The sequence below is a fragment of the Urocampus carinirostris genome, chromosome 6 (genome assembly GCF_059441175.1).
Source record: "Urocampus carinirostris isolate Australia breed hairy pipefish chromosome 6, RoL_Ucar_1.0, whole genome shotgun sequence".
Classification (NCBI taxonomy): domain Eukaryota; kingdom Metazoa; phylum Chordata; class Actinopteri; order Syngnathiformes; family Syngnathidae; genus Urocampus; species Urocampus carinirostris.
In genome coordinates this window covers 17,114,743-17,131,405 of record NC_142354.1, presented here as the reverse complement: position 1 = coordinate 17,131,405, position 16,663 = coordinate 17,114,743, and the positions used below count along the sequence as shown (strand labels likewise).

Genomic DNA, 16,663 nt, shown 5'->3' with positions numbered 1-16,663 from the left:
TTGTACATGATTCAAATTGAATCTTTTCTTCCGGCGCCGTCACGAATGGCAGCCACTCCAGCAGCTCCCGTGTTATTTTCGATTGTTCTCGATTGTTCTCAGCTCAGGGATGCTGCTGGAAATGTGAATTTCCCTTCGGGGATGAACAAAGTATCTATCTATCTATCTATCTATCTAAAGTTTTGAAGTCGAACGAAGTTGAGTAAAGTTAGTAGAGTATGTCGAGAACCGGCTTCTTCGGCTCGGCTCACTAAAAGGAACCAGCTCTTTCGGGTCCTAAACGGCTCTTCAGGTTGTTTTTGCTTCTTTAATCCCAACATGACCAAATATTAAGTAAAATTATGCACAAAATGACTTAAAGGAAGGGGGGAATAGAACAAAAAAGAAAAAAATACAAAAATGAAAAAGTAGTGAAAAGCTGAGAAAAAAAGAAACAAAAGGAAGAGAAAAAAAGATGGAAAAATTTAGAAAAATGCCAGAAAAAAAGAAAAGAAAGACATGTAGGAAAAAAGGAAATAGAGAACAAAAAGAAAAAAGTAACAGCTCGGAAAAAATATACACAATGAGATTTTTTTTAAAGGAATTTAAAAAAAAGCAGAAAAAAACACAGAAAAAAGAATAAAAAGTTTGTGCTGCATTCAAATAATTTCCAATTATATCAAGTGAATCATGTTGCCAACATTGTACTTCCACTAAAAAATGTGATTAAGTACAGTTCTGTATCTTACAACCGACTAAATAAGCCCCCCAAAATGTTAATATTATGCGACATAATATATCAGGAAATAAAAAGAAATGGATATCTTATCTGTCTTTCCATGCCAGACCGCTGCCTAACGCGCATGACTCCCCATTTCCCGTAAAATAAAAGGCTTGTGTGAGAACGTCACGCATTTGGGTCCTGATCCTGTTCTATATATATATATATATATATATATATATATATATATATATATATATATATATATATATATATATATATATATATATATATATATATATATATATATATATATATATATATATATATATAGATAGATAGATAGATAGATAGATAGATAGATAGATAGATAGAGAGAGAGAGAGAGAGAGAGAGAGAGAGAGATTTTGGTTAAATTCAGAAATGCACAGTCAAAATGTCTGACAATTACTTTAATGCTGGGAGGACATTCCCAAGGCTACGAATCAACAAAGCAAAAATAAATCGGAAGTTCCCACTGGAAAGAGGTCTTTCTATCTATTTTGGTCTGTCTCTAATGGAGGCTCACCTTCACTTCCTTTAATAAACGTTTTTCCTTTTTTGAACATCAACAACACTCTGAAACTAAACCTGGCTCCTGATAGGGTAGTGTTTGCCTTCCTTTGTCCATTTGAATGCACCTTCCCCTTTGTATAACAGTTAAGTCATTATGTCCTTTATTCGAAGGTCATTCGGTTGATGCTGCATCCTCCTCCAAAGGCCTTTTAGCAGCGGTCCGCCATGCTCCATGTGAGCACTGGAAGTAGTGTTTATGAGAACAGCGGCGGCTGTCGACCCCTTGACCGCACGCGTCAGTTGTTGGTCCCAGTACCTTTTACTCAGAAGACTAGCCACTACGGGGCTTCTCAGGACCCTCAAGAGGACGAAATGATCACATCAATTTAAGTCTGTTATTCCTGGACACATTGTTCTCGATTGTTAACTTGATTTGATGTTATCTGTCTATTTGTGAGCTGTCGAAATGGCTGATAGCAGGATATTGATCAAGCATTGGAAAACAGACCAAAGCTTCAACAGTTTTGTAACGCCTCAGAAAGCTTGCTTCAAATGTCACTGTTAAACTATTGGAGAATGTAGCCCATGTATACACCACAATGGTGTCCAGAATATATTCTACCAATAAAAAACTTCTTGAGAAGATGTTAATCTCTAGCCTCTGATTCTACCAACATTCTCATCACCAGAAATTCCACGAACATGCGAAGGAACAAAAAGGAAACTACCGCCCTTCAATTCACTGTATCTTGGATCCATCTATCTATCCATCCATTTTCAGCACCGCTGATTGTCACTAAGGTCGCGGGGGTGCTGGAGCCCATCCCAGCTATCTTCAGGCAGTGGGCAGGGGACACCCTGAACCGGTTGCCAGCCAGTCGCAGGGCACACAGAGACATTCACAGTTATTCATGTCTAGGTACAATTTTGACCAGACAATAAACCTCCCATGCACTTTTTTGGAATGTGTAAGGAAACCAGAGAGCCCAGAGGAAACCCACGCAGGCAGGGGAAGAACTTGCAGACTCTGCAAAGGGAGGCCGGTAGCTGGATTTGAACACAGGACCTCCTACCTGTTGGGCTGTCGCGCAAACTAAACATTCACAATGCTGCATCTTGAATTGTCATTTGTGATTAATCTGGGACATCTGTGCAGTGCAGCACGGCGGCGTAGTGGTTAGCGCGTATGCGGCACAGTTCTGAGGTCATGAGATCGAACCTCCTATGTGGAGTTTGCATGTTCTCTCCGTGCTTGTGTGGGTTCCCTCCGGGCACTCCGGTTTCCTCCCACATTCCAAAAACATGTATGTCAGGTTAATTGACCGGTCCAAATTGTCCCTAGGTGTGAATGAGCGAGCACATTGTCTGTCTCTGTGTGCCCTGCAACTGGCTGGCAACCGGTTCAGGGTGTCCCCTGGCCACTGCCCGAAGATAGCTCGGATGGGCTCCAGCACCCCTGCGACCCTACTGAGGATAAGCGGTACAGATAATGGATGGATCTGTACAGTGTTTGGCGCAGCTTAGGCGAAGAAAGGGTCAGGTTTGGTGGTCTCAGCTTTCCATGTCTGCTTTTAACAGATTATGGGATGCTCTCGCCTTCTTCAAATCGTACGTTTGAACCGGCTGCGATGAAGATCAGCATCTCCAAATCCGAGACTATTGTTCTCAGCTGTAAAAGGGTGGCATGCCCTCCTTGGATAAGGGATAAGATGGTGCCTCAATTGGAGGAATTCAAGTATCTCAGAGTTTTTTTCACAGGTGAGGGCAGGATGGAGTGGATGATTGATCATAGGTCCGTTGGGGTGAAGAATGGGCTGAGCCTATACTCAACAATAGTCACTACCTGTGTGTCAAGACCCAAAGTACAAAATTCCATATAAAAGTGGCTAAATTGTTCTTTCTTTACAGGGTGTCTCGGCTCTCCTTAGTGAGGAACTCTGTGATCCGGGAGGGACTCAGTGTTGATCCGCTCCTCCTCTGTGTTGAAGAGAGTCGGTTGAGGTGGCTTGGGCATCTGGTAAGTATGCCTCCTGGATGCCTACCTCACTAGGTTTTCCGGTATGTTAAACTGGCTGGAGGCTCTAGGGGTGACACAAGACATGCTGGAGAAACCATGTCTCTCGGCAAGCCTGGGAGAGCCTAGGGATGTTATTGGACGAGCTGGACAAAGCGGCCAGGAATAGGAAATGATCGGATTCAAAATTAGATTTCAATAATCGGGTTACGTTTATCTCAAGTCGAAAAGATACAAAGTTAGTCCAAAATTAGTTACTATGTTTACTTTTTCTTATCTGGTTAAAGTTTAGTTCAGGGGTCGGGAACCTATGGCTCGCGAGCCATATATGGCTCTTTCTACGAGTATCTGTGGCTCAGAGACAGATTTGATTGCATGCAAAATTTCTCCATCTTGTCCAAAACTTGATTTGTCTTACCTATTAAGTTACACGCAATGCCAAACCAAAACTTACTGACGAATGATTACTTCGCAGTATATACTGGACTGTCTCAGAAAATTAGAATATTGTGATAAAGTTCTTTATTTTCTGTAATGCAATTAAAAAAACAAAAATGTCATACATTCTGGATTCATTACACATCAACTGAACTATTTCAAGCCTTTTATTATTTGAATATTGCTGATTTTGGCTTACAGCTGAAAAAAACTCAAAAATCCTATCTCAAAATATTAGAATACTTTCTCAGACCAAGTAAAAAAATAATTTTATAACAGCAAAACTAAATCAAACATTTGAAAATGTCCATTGATGCACTCAGTACTTGGTTGGGAATCCTTTTGCACGGATTACTGCATCAATCCGGCGTGGCATGGAGGCAATCGGCCTGTGGCATTGCTGAGGTGTTATTGATGCCCAGGATGCTTCGATAGCGGCCTTGGCTCATTTGCATTTGTAGGTCTGGTGTCTTTCATCTTCTTCTTAACTATACCCCACAAATTCTCGATGGGGTTCAGGTCAGGGGAATTAGCAGGCCAATCAAGGACATTGATGCCATGGTCAGTGCACCAGTTACTGGTGGTTTTGGCACTGTGGGCAGGTGCCAGATCATGCTGGAAAATGAAATCCTCATCTCCATAGAGCTTTTCAGCAGATGGAAGCATGTAGTGCTCTAAAATCTCTTGGTACACAGTTGCATTTACTCTGGACTTGATGAAACACAGTGGACCAACACCAGCAGCTGACATGGCTCCCCAAACCATTGCTGACTGTGGGAACTTCACTCTGGATTTCAAGCAACTTGGATTTTGCTCCTCTCCAGCCTTTCTCCAGACTCTGGCGCCTTGACTTCCAAATGAAATGCAAAACTTGCTTTCGTCTGAAAAGAGGACTTTGGACCACTCTGCAACTGTCCAGTGCTTCTTCTCCATAGCCCAAGTCAGACGCTTCTTCCGTTGTCTTGAGTTCAGAAGTGGCTTGACCATGGGAATACGGCTATTGTAGCCCATTTCCCGGACACGTCTGTGAACTGTGGCTTTTGATACCTGGACTCCAGCTTCAGCCCACTGTCTTTGAAGCTCCCCCAAATTCTGGAAGCGGCTCTTCTTCACAATTTTGTTAAGGATGCGGTCATCTCCCTTGGTTGTGCAGCGTTTCCGGCCACATTTTTCCCTTCCAACAGACTTTTTGTGGATATGCTTTGAAACTGCACTCTGTGAACAGCCTGCTCTTTGAGAAATTTCTTTTTGTGTCTTACCCTCCTGATGGAGGGTATCAATGATGGTCCTCTGGACAGCAGACAGATCAGCAGTCTTCCCCATACTTGTGATTTAGTTTACTGAACCAAGCTGAGTGTTTTTAAGGCTCAGGAAACCCTCGCAAGGTGTTTCGAGTTAATTAGATGATTCAGGTGATTAGTTGAATAGCCTACTTGTATACTTTTTCATGATATTCTAATATTTTGAGATAGGATTTTTGAGTTTTCTTAAGCTGTAAACCAAATTCAGCAATATTCAAATAATAAAAGGCTTGAAATAGTTCAGTTGATGTGTAATGAATCCAGGATGTATGACATTTTTGTTTTTTTAATTGCATTACAGAAAATAAAGAACTTTATCACAATATTCTAATTTTCTGAGACAGTCCAGTATATGGCACGTTTTTCACTACAATTTACAGTCAAGGTGTTACACAAAAAATGGGGAAAAAAAAAACTTGTTTTAGCTGTACAACGCTAAAGAATCCTTTATATAAAAGTTCACTATGTAATCTGTGTTCAGTGTTCAGATACCTTATGATGAATCCACAGAACTGTAAATACGCCAAAACACCGGAAGAGAACTTAGTCATTTGATTGGGTGAGTGGGAGGGATGGGTGGAGCTATGCAAAAAGTACAAGCACTCCTTCCCATCTCTCGCCAAAGGTAAGCACATAAGGCTCCCTATTCTCAGAATGTTGTGACGTTTTTACAAAATAAATGCTTACATCTGGTTTTGAAACCAATATGTATGATAAAAAAAGGGTCAAAAGGAGTTTAAACGATCTTGAGTCATTGCAAGAAAGAGACAAGTTTAAAGTGGTATGTTTGTTGATTTTGGGACAGGGGCTCTGGCATTATTCTCTTTTCATAATTTTTATCAAATCATCAAAAATGAATGTGCTGAAGACTAAGCTTTTGTCTGGGGCGCGGGTTTAGCAATTTAGTAAATTTGTCTCATAATATATGGTGTGGCTCTTTCCCAAAATAAAATTAATATTTTTTGCTTTTATGGCTCTTTGAGTCAAAAAGGTTCCCGACCCCTGGTTTAGTTAATGAAAAAGTCGTTTGACAGTGTGTATACTTTAGGCACTAGATGTCACGGTAGTATTTTGGGCAACCAAGGAATCATACAGAATCAAAATGACCAAACCACAACATTCTTCTTTTTTTTTAGCCGAACCTTTTGGTGTTTTCAGCTACCCGTAGCAGCAAGCTAACTGACTAATATGATAGCTTCCTCAAGATGAGGCTCATATTATATAAAGTTATTGTATTCAATAATGCAAATTTATATTATATATTATGTATTTTTGCCAATTTTTGAAGTAATATCGAATTTTGTTTTTTTTTCATTTAGGTTCTTCGTTTTAACGAAGGCGCTAAATAATATACACTATCCCTTTAAATGCGTCTTTTCATTGCATTTTACAATATGTTTCACAACTTTTAAACTTTTAGACCGAATAAAAACTCTTGGACAGAATCTCACCTTCTTTTATGACATTTTTTCAACTTCTTTTCAACTAGTTTTAGCGATGTCGGCACTTGAAAAGAAACAAAAACCGAGGGGTGCTATATTGCTAGCTAGCTAGGTTGCTACTATGACGTCGCTGGTTAAAGGATGAGATGCACTGTTAGCTGACTGACCTTAACACAAGTAAGTAATATTTCTTTAGGCGTATCCAGTATTGTATGTTTGAGGTGTGACTTTGTTACACTTGGGTACTGTTCTGAACAACTCTTAAAACAAATTAAAGGCATTTTTAAAAATAGCTGCCCAATTACGGTACCACCCAAAACGAGACTGTAACAGGTGAAAACCACTAACTCCAAAGTGCACATATTTTATTAATTTCAGGGGAAACAGTTTGAAACTGTTTCGAACTACCTAAAGCTGTTTAGTATTACAATAAACTTGACATTTAGACAAAATTAAGTGCATTTGAATGTTTCTGTCTGTGCGAGGTGGGTGAATAATACGCGCACGCATACGCAAGTGAATGGAGGGAGCCTCCCCTAAGACTTTTTTCCCCCTCCCAAGAGAAACATCTGCAGGGAGCAATTGTGGAAGAGCTTCTGTTTTCGGACTGATTTTCTGCAGAGCGTGCCACACGCGCACACAAGCAGCAAAAGAGCGTGTGGGCTGCAGAACATCCTCACGTTCTTTTCAACTAATTTTCTAAATCGGTTTTTGATGCGTTGATTGATGATTTTATGCCGATGAGTGGGCGTGCAAAGAAATCACGTGTTTGAAACCGAAAAGGTGGAGGATTATGGAGAGAGTGTTTTTATTACTTTTGTCTTCAGCGGTTGCTGCAGTGGCCCAGGTCTATGCCAACAGCCTTCAGCCATATATGTGAGTAACTACAAAATGCTTCATGCATTTCCAATCTCCATGTAACATGCTACTGTCAGTGGTAATTTGCTGTAAACCCACTGAAAGTTGACATGTCTTCACTTTGGTGGTGAGCCGCAACATATCTTATGAATGCTAAAAACGGTCAAAGTCACAATTGATGGGTCTAAGGAGGTTGTTATATCTCGTAGAACAGTGCTTTCCAACCAATGTGCCACAGGAAATTACCCAATTTAGTCTTTGCCTAAAAAACATGCCATTGTCAGTATCTTTGCTTTCGTCAAGGGAGCAACTGTGTAACTGTAATACTCATCCCTATCAGTAGGTGGCAAAAATCGCACCTTTTTCTTGATCTGCTTGTGAAGTAATACAGCATACTCACCAACACTACAGCTTTACAGATTAGACATCCACTTTGCTCCCCTTAAAACGCCTACTGATTTTTTTTAAAGAAAATGTACACTTTTTCAAATTTAAACAACAAAGCCCATCTTGATTTGAGGCTAGTATTTTAGTCTACCTCTCCATTAGTCTGAAGTGAGACTAAGGCTGAGTCCCATTCTTCGCACTTTCACTCGCTATGTGCCCTAGTCACTCGGTTTGCGCGTTCACGTGAAAATGGGGTGTGTCCCGATACTCTCAAGACCGAGGCAGAAGTGCCCTCAAACCATGTCGTAGCCACTTCAAGACCGAGGGGGCTCTCGACCTCACTTGGCGGCGAAGTGACTACCCAGAAGGCTTTGCGAATTCTCAATATCAACAAACATGCCCGGAAAGGAACCGCACAAATGTAAGTAGTTTTCCACAACCACGCATGTATTTGCAACAAAATGTATTGAGATATCTTAGTTAGACGTAAATGCAATAGAAAATCGTATTTTCGCGTTAAAACACGAACATTGCAAAATCGCTACTTTACGAAGTGCACTAATCTACCAAGGGAGCTGGCAAAAAAAAATCTTCACGCTACAAACTTTAAAGTAGGATAACTGGGCAGAAAATCACGGTTCAGCCCATCCCTGTTTTTATCTTAAACGAGTCGTCCTTTTACATCTACTGTACATGGCCAGTCGCTAAAGGAGCATAGTCAGAATACCGTTCTGAACATAAGCGCTTGTTTACTGCACACAATTTCGGGTGTCGTGTTTTATTTACAATATGATTCTTTCATGTGAGATCAGAATGCATTAGTTTTCATCATGCATTATGAGTAATGTCTCCGAATTTCACGTGGAAATACAGTTGAAACAAACTACTATCACATAGTCCACTGCCTTCTCTGTAAACACATATTAAGTAAACTAATTACCTTCTCAAAATGTTGTCCAAATGTGGAGACAATTCTAAAGCATATGTGATGCTGGCCAATAGAAGGCTCATACAGCCATAAGAATAACATGTCAATTTTGTGTATCTATTCACTATCAAATAATTATCCAGAACACATCCTATAATTTCCTGTCTCACATCAACTTGCTGAGCATCCTATACTCAGTTGTTTTTGTACAATACATCAGCATTAAGTAATTCTTGTTTTTTCCACCCAACCTAAAGGCCACTGTAGAACGTCCCGTGGAAGAGCTGGTCACCATCACAGCTACCACGCCATCCACACCACCGGGCACGTCGTTGGCACCTTCTAATCCGGCGCCAAACCCCAAATCACCCAGAAAAAAAAGGAAGCACGATACACTCCTTGACTTTTTGAAAGCGGAGTCTGCCGGAGTGAGGAAAAGGCTCGAAGAAACTGTGGCCAAAACTGAGCGGTTCCCGTCCTTTTTGGGAAGCTCGTGGACAAATTTCCAGAACAGTGACATCTCTGCAATGTTTCCCTTTGTTTTATAAAAGGATAATATTGTTTTTTTTATTAAGAACTCAATGAAGTTCCAGTTTGTGTTTTCCAGCTTCATGGAAGTATTGGTATATTTTTGTTAAAATTTGTGACACATTATTTACTATTATGTATTTTGGCCCAATGTGAGTTTGTTTTTCTGAAAGTAAACTATTATTTAAGCTGGAGTGATTTGTAGTTGTTTTCTTTCCAACAGTCACATAGTTCACACACAGTATCTCACATCATTATGAAATAAACCACCAAGGTGTTACTCAAAATGAAGATGTTTATTGAATAGTAATGCAGAAAAGCACATAATGCAAATGTGGGTCTGACTTAAAGAGCCTAAATATGGCTTTTGGGCAATTTATTCCATATTAACTGTGGACAATTCTTTGTACGGTGGACCTGGGAACCCTGAAGACCCGTGACACCACACGGTAGGACAGAGCGTGGGCCAGCCAGTACACGTAGATCAGGACCTCCAGCCACGGCCCTGTTCCCTCTTTAGCAGCTCATGCAGGGCCCACATAACCTAACCTTCTTGCTCAACCTTAAGTCCTGAATGAGTTCTGACTCCACATCCAACCATAAGCACAGGATGGGAACATTCCTGTCCAACCTGTCCACGCTTATGGGACAGCCACTCTGGAACACAATAGATAACAATTTAGACATAAAAGTGGGCATAGAAAAGAAAAAGACCGCTTTAACTGTGATGTAAGCATCATGAAAAAATGTTGAAATGACCTTTTTTATATCCAATGACAACTCTTTTGAATTAAATTCCTTATGAACTAAGGTTTTTGGGTCGTACAGGGAAGTTTGGTGACGATATTATGTCAGCTTAAGGGTCAGGTGGACTGTTCTTGTGTTTGTTTACTTTTCGTCATGTCACACATTCAAAACCCCTACTATATGTCATAAAATGGCATTAAGATACTAATAAGTAGATTGCCATTTATGTCTACACAAACATAGGGTATTATGTGAACGTGCATTGTATGTTAACTCTTACTGTATTTGACCGAACGGGTCATTTTTTTTAATGAGTGTACGTACCTTGTAAAGATGAATCAGCACTACATAGCGCCAAAGCTGTCTTCAGTATAGCACATTTCTCCTCCGTTGATTGGAGACACGGAAAAGATGATGAGCTTTCACGCAATCGGTAATAACACAGCTGTAGCGGGCATTTTTAACGTTGCACGAACTCTCCAACTGACACACTACGTTGAGACTCGAGTTGTTTACATGTGACGTAGGCCTATACGTCACTAAGGTCTACAGCCAATTAATATTACCGCCATCTCCTGGACAGGGGTGGAACCTTGCAAGTCTTGTCCAAACCTTTTCCACTTTGCACTCCACTCGATGAGGGCACTCCTCTATCGAGGGACCTCACTGGAGGGTTCTCGGGGCCGAGTGAGAGAAATGGGATTGGGCCTAAGTCTTTGTTTGTGAATAAACCGCTCCAATGATTTCATTATATTTACGTTTTGTTAAAAGTTTGGCACTTTTGGATTCAAACAAGCATTTGTTTATCTAAATTCTAAACTGTTTTACATTAAGTATTTTACATCCAGTTTTGGAGCCCTCAACAACCAACAAGGGTCTCCTTATTGGGATTTGATGCTACTTAATAACAAAAACTTGGACGTGAAGATTTTGAGCACCACCTATCCTATATCATGTGTGTGCAGGAAAAAAAACTGTGTTATTGAAAGTTGAACAAGACTGGCCTAAGTGTAGTGATTCCATCAGAGGATTTTGGTTCAGTTCCCACACAGTGAGACTGTGAAAGTTGTCTCTAAACTGGGCTTTTGTTATGTCTACTGAGACCGGGTCATTATGCACAAAAAACAGGACATAGTCTTAAGAAGTAGTTTTCAAACTCTGGAAACACCACGACTACCTCAAAAACAATAAATACCCACAAAGTACAACGATCAAGACCTCTAGCATCAACATATACAAATGTTGGTTACAATTTTTATATCAATATCACATGCTCGCTCGCCTCTTTATATACAATACATATTTGTTATAGTTTCCCTCAAGTTGCACTTTGAAATTTGTTCACCTTTGTATAATATTTCGTCACCATAACAATTTCACGAAACTTTTCCCGCAGGCCCAACGTTTGCGTGGAGCAGGAGCTGAAAATGGTGGCCCAAACGCAGCCGTGTGTGCAGGCCTTCACGCGCATGGTAAAAGTGTGGAAGCAGGGCTGCGTGGGACAGTCGTGGTGTGTCGGATACGAGAGGAGGTGATTATTAAAAGTAAAAAAAAAACTGGTGTGCAAGAAAGTATGTCCCTCATAAAACTATCCATCCATCCATTATCTGCACCCCTTATCCTCAGTAGGGTCGCGGGGGTGCTGGAGCCCATCTCAGCTGTCTTCGGGTAGTGGGCAAGGGAAACCCTGAACTGGTTGCCAGCCAGTCACAGGGTACACAGAGACAGACAGTTTACTCACTCATTCACACCTCGGGACAATGTTTTTGGAAATGTGGGAGGACACCGGAGTTCCCGGAGGAAACCCACGCAGGAACAGGGAGAACATGCAAACTCCGCACTGGAGGATTCGACCCCATGACCTCAGAACTTTTCCGCGGATGCGCTAACCACTCAACCGCTGTGCCAGCCACATACAACTAATACCCACCAATTATTGTAAGGGTTGAATAAAACATAAAATTTTTATCACCTTTCAAATATATTGTACTCACTAAATCATGTGGCAATTTATTTATTTTTTGGTAAGAGTCTGTTAAAAGTTATGTAAGACATTAGTTGGGATTGAGTCTCAATTTTTTTCAGTTTAAACGGACACGGTGCATACGTAGCGCCTCCTAGCGAGAGAAAACGTCATTAATTAAAAAACAAAACAGAATTGATTTCAATAATTAGTGCAAATGCATTCACTACCATAAAAACAAATACTCTTTGATTGATAACATCGTATTTATTTTACCCAACACCAAGAGCAATGGTTCCCAAACCTTTGCAGGCTGGCGCCCCCTTGCCGCCCCAGTGTATTACTTTTTGTTATGGCGTGAAGTTCGCAAATGCCGCTTTGATGGAGGTTTGTTTACCTCTCAGTCCACTTGTAGATGCACCTTCTTCGTCTTTTACTTGTAATCCTATTTGACATGCCGTGTATTTTAATATGTGGTAATTTTTAAGGTGCTGGTACAAATTACTTGTGTTTCCTCTGGACCTAGTGACTACGCGAAAGTAAATTCTGAAACGGGCGTTTTCATCTATTCCACGTCCGCTTCGTCAAAACCAAAATAGGTCCTAACAAGTGATGTACCGCCCTTCTTCAGTGCAAACTTCGTTTCTTTCTCGTTTGTTGTCTCTGGGACTATGTTTACGGAGTCCGCCATGACACTCAATGAGCTCACACAGTGGGTGTGGCATAGTGTGGTGCTTGCAAACTTTGAATTGCGTTTATTGGCTTTTGCTATTATTAAAAAAACTTGCTTCTGATTGGTCGGCGCTTTTAAAACTCGAACAGTAACAATTGTGGTTGGCTAAAACTCCATCACTCACTACAAAACTTGAAAAAAGAACGCACTGCTTTGCGGTTTCACAACTGCACTACGTTCAAACTTCTGACTTCAACTTCGGACTGCCGCCCCCCTACCGCCTTCTTCTTCCCCACCCCCCACAGATCTTTCCACCGCCCCCAGGGGGGCGGTACCGCCCACTTTGGGAACCACAGACCTAGAGGAAGCTGACTATTGCTCACCATCCAGCGCAAGGGTCTCCAATGTGGTGCCCACGGGCATCAGGAAGCCCTCCAAGTTTAGCTGAGGTACCCGCAGACCTGTTATGAAAATAGCTTAACAGTGCTGGGTCATTGTGATTTTCTAGTAAAGTAATATTTTTAGTGGTTAACTGAGGCAGTTTAATTCTCTTTTTAATAGTCAACCTGGTAATGATACGTTAACAATCTAGAAACAAAATAATAACAGCATCTCCCATCTCATCTCATTAGCCGTACCGCTTATCCTCATTGGGGTCGCGGGGGGGCTGGAGCCCATCCCAGCCATCTCCGGGCAGTGGGCAGGGGACACCCTGAACTGGTTGCCAGCCAATCGCAGGGCACACAGAGACAGACAACTCATTCGCTCATTCATACCTAGGGACAATTTGGACCGGCCAATTCACCTGAAATGCATGTTTTTGGAACGTGGGAGGAAACCGGAGTGCCCGGAGGAAACCCACGCAAGCACGGGGAGAACATACAAACTCCGCACAGGAAGTCTGGAGCTGGATTTGAACCCACGACAGGTTCCCATGACATGAACTGTGCCGCACAAGCGCTAACCACTGCGCCACCGTGCTGCCCCATAATAACAGCATGATATGTTATTTTAGAAATATACTTAAATTTAGGGCCTTTGCCCTACCTGGAAACAAAAAGTATCTCTCAGTATAAAAAAGGTTGGAGACCCCTGATTTAGCGGCTATGGATACCCAAAAAACAAAAACCTTCTGAACGTCTGGGCAAAAAATGAGAAGAAAAGTGGTGCTGTTTAGTCACTCTGAGTATCCATAGTTTCTATTCTTCTTTATACCGCTATCTAGTTGTCATGTCCCTTTAATTTTCAAACTGACCAGTATACATTTGACCTTTGTTGTTGAAAATATTAGACATTGAGATGCCATAATTTTGCCTAATGTCTATTTTATGCTGTTTTTATTTGTATTTGTTAGACAACTGTTGAATAATTAAAATGTATTGAGGTTAAAGGTTTTAATGCAAAATAAAAAAAAATATATATATATATGTAAAACTAAATTGGCAGACATTTTTTCTTACTTTATGTTCACTTTGTTTAATTTAATTAAGTTATTTTTCTAGTAAGATAAGAACATGTATAAATATAAATAGGAACAATTGTCTACCAGATGGTAGATGAATTTCATTTTTTTTGTTTTTTAGTATGATTTTCCTTTTTTAGCCAAGAAAAAAGATAATAACCAAAATGAGCAAAATCATCTGCAAATAGCTTAAGAATTCCTTTTTCACAGTGTCATTTGATATAACTGAAGGGGAAAATCCCTTTACTTACATGGTTAGTCTATGCCTTGCCATAAATGTTAAATTGTTTTTATCTCAGGAGGTAGAGCGCTCGTCTTGGGATCAAGAGGTTGCAGGTTCGATTCCCGGCTCCTCCGTGTTATAATTCGAAGTGTCCTGGGCAAGACACCGAATCCCTAATGCCCCCGATAACAGGTAGTTGACTCTGCTATCGGTTAGTTATTGTTTAAAAGGGAAACGCGTGAAGCAAATTGTAAAGCAATGGGAAGTCTTCATTGACTTGAAAAGCTCTATATAAATGCAGAACATTTACATTTACATTTAAACATCGTGTGTCTGTTTTTTGTGTGTTTTGTTGAGTTGGGTGGGGGAAAAGGATTATGTTGTTGTACACCAAATGTCTTTATTCAGCACTTAGTAAATTCATTGCCAGAAAAGTGCTTTACAAGTAAAGTTTAATTTGATTGAAACACTTTTGAGTGTTAAACTCATATGACCTTACGAAATGTTCTGCTCCTCTTTTTTGTACTGGTAACTGCCACCAATGGCCAAAAGCTTAATTGCGGCCAATGTTTCGTGCATGGCGACCCAGCCGCCCTCTTCCTCATCTAGCGACTGACAAAAACTGTCGTGACCCACCCGGATTTCTCTGAACTGAAGCTTCTCCTCCTGTCATTTGGCTTTTCCCACGTCTCCTTTTCTCTAGTTTGCTTGTAGTCTAATGACAGCCATCTTACGCTTAAGTGCAAGGTGTTGCCCCCGTCCCCAAAACACACGCACACCATCCCCACTCTTTGCAACTGGCTATTAACCACACAAAAGTCACCACATTCCAAAGGAGAGTCCTTAGGGTAACACGGCCCCTGAGTCATCCCACGTCAAAATTTCTCATCCTTGCTTTGAAGGCGGCAAAGGACAACAATTACTCTGTGTAAACAAAGCATGTTGTCGCGAGTCCTAATGACCATGCTGACGCGCCAATGAGAAGGGGTCCCAAAAGTACAAGGGATGTGGCTCTGTTCTCTTCAAAATAATCAGACGTGTCTGGAGAATGCGTGTCATTATGTCACCAATTCTTGTACTTCTGATGAGTGCTTATTGTGTTTTTCATGCCAACAGAACAGTTTACTACACTGGGTACAGAGAAGTTTACCGACAAGATTATCACTCTGTCTACAAATGCTGCACTGGATGGTCTCAACTCAACGGTGAAGCCGGTTGCCTTTATCGTAAGTAGAGCTGCACCCGTGCATTAAGACACATTTCTTCCGAAAATTTATTCATGTGGCGATTGTTTTAAATGTACGTTGTCAAAGTAATGCTACTTATGACCATTCGACTTACAAAAAATGGTGGATACGAATTTTTTTTTCGGGATGTCTAAAAATATCCGGACATTGCTGTTAGTTAGATTTCATGTTCTGTGCACCTTTTTCTGAGTACGGGACATTACTGTAGTGCTTCTTTCTGCTGCTACCGGTGTGTGGCGCTGTGAAAGGTAGCCCAGCATCCAACCAGAAGAAGAAATCTGCTTCCTCTTCCTAGTTCGTGTGTAAACATTCTATACAGTATCACCAGAACTTTGACATTTTTATTGTTTACTATCTGTTGCATACATTCCATATGGTTGGTGTGCTTGTGTGGGTTTCCTCCGGGCACTCCGGTTTCCTCCCACATTCCAAAAACTTGCATGTCAGGTTAGTTGGCCCGTCCAAATTGTCCCTAGGCGTGAATGAGAGAATTGTCTGTCTCTGTGCCCTGCAACTGGCTGGCAACCGGTTCAGGGTGTCCCCTGCCCACTGCCCCCAAGATAGCTGGGATGGGCTCCAGCACCCCTGCGACCCTACTGTGATAAGCGGTGCAGGTAATGGATGGATAATGGAGTTTTAATGCCCTCAAACTTACATGACGTCATCAGACAAAGCACATGCTTTTGTTTTAAATATAAATGAAATAATATATTTTTTTTAAATGTTTGGTTGGTAAAACGATTTCTTTGCTGCTTCTTAGTGGGATGTTTGGATGTGCTCTAAGGGATGGGCAGGGCACCCGTATGCAGGGGTAAACCAGTGGAAGCTGTTGGGCCCTGCTGTTGAACAGAAGAGTGTGTTGTCTCACCTTGATCCGAGTGACATGGCTGCTTTCTTGTGTCCCGAGGTGCCGAGGTGCTTAACTTGTTTGGGTGTTTGGGCATTTGGGTTGGCCATGGTCCCCAAAACATTTAGTGTGTGTTTTTTGCTACTTTTTCTCTTTTTTATTTTCTTTGTTTTTGTATGTGTTTGTCTTGCTGGTCTCCCCTCTCGAGGGATATGACAAGGGTAGATAGATGGATAGAAAACGATTTCACAGAAAAAAATACTATGCAATACATTGTCACCTGAAACATTTTACTGCATAACAATCTAGTGACTGTGTCTGTTTTTTATTGCATTAACTAATGCTAAATG

The 16,663-nt window shown here is 41.1% G+C and overlaps 1 protein-coding gene and 2 long non-coding RNA genes across 3 annotated transcripts in view; 2 read left to right on the top strand and 1 right to left on the bottom strand.

Moving 5' to 3' along the window:
* Positions 1-7,144: 7,144 nt before the first annotated feature.
* The window catches only part of megf6b (multiple EGF-like-domains 6b), an 89,170-nt gene continuing 79,651 nt past the window's right edge, over positions 7,145-16,663 (top strand). Inside the window, exons 1-3 of the mRNA XM_088338078.1 lie at positions 7,145-7,326; positions 11,295-11,429; positions 15,336-15,445. Coding sequence (XP_088194204.1) covers positions 7,244-7,326; positions 11,295-11,429; positions 15,336-15,445 — 328 coding nt within the window. The 5' untranslated portion in view covers positions 7,145-7,243. The remainder of the gene's footprint in view (positions 7,327-11,294; positions 11,430-15,335; positions 15,446-16,663) is intronic.
* LOC148363958 (uncharacterized) lies at positions 7,871-9,345 on the top strand. Its single transcript, XR_015850715.1, has 2 exons — positions 7,871-8,116; positions 8,881-9,345. It is a non-coding gene; the product is annotated as an uncharacterized LOC148363958 (long non-coding RNA).
* On the bottom strand, positions 9,429-10,608 carry LOC148363957 (uncharacterized). The gene is made up of 2 exons (XR_015850714.1): positions 10,223-10,608; positions 9,429-9,808 (listed from the first exon to the last, which is right to left on the bottom strand). It is a non-coding gene; the product is annotated as an uncharacterized LOC148363957 (long non-coding RNA).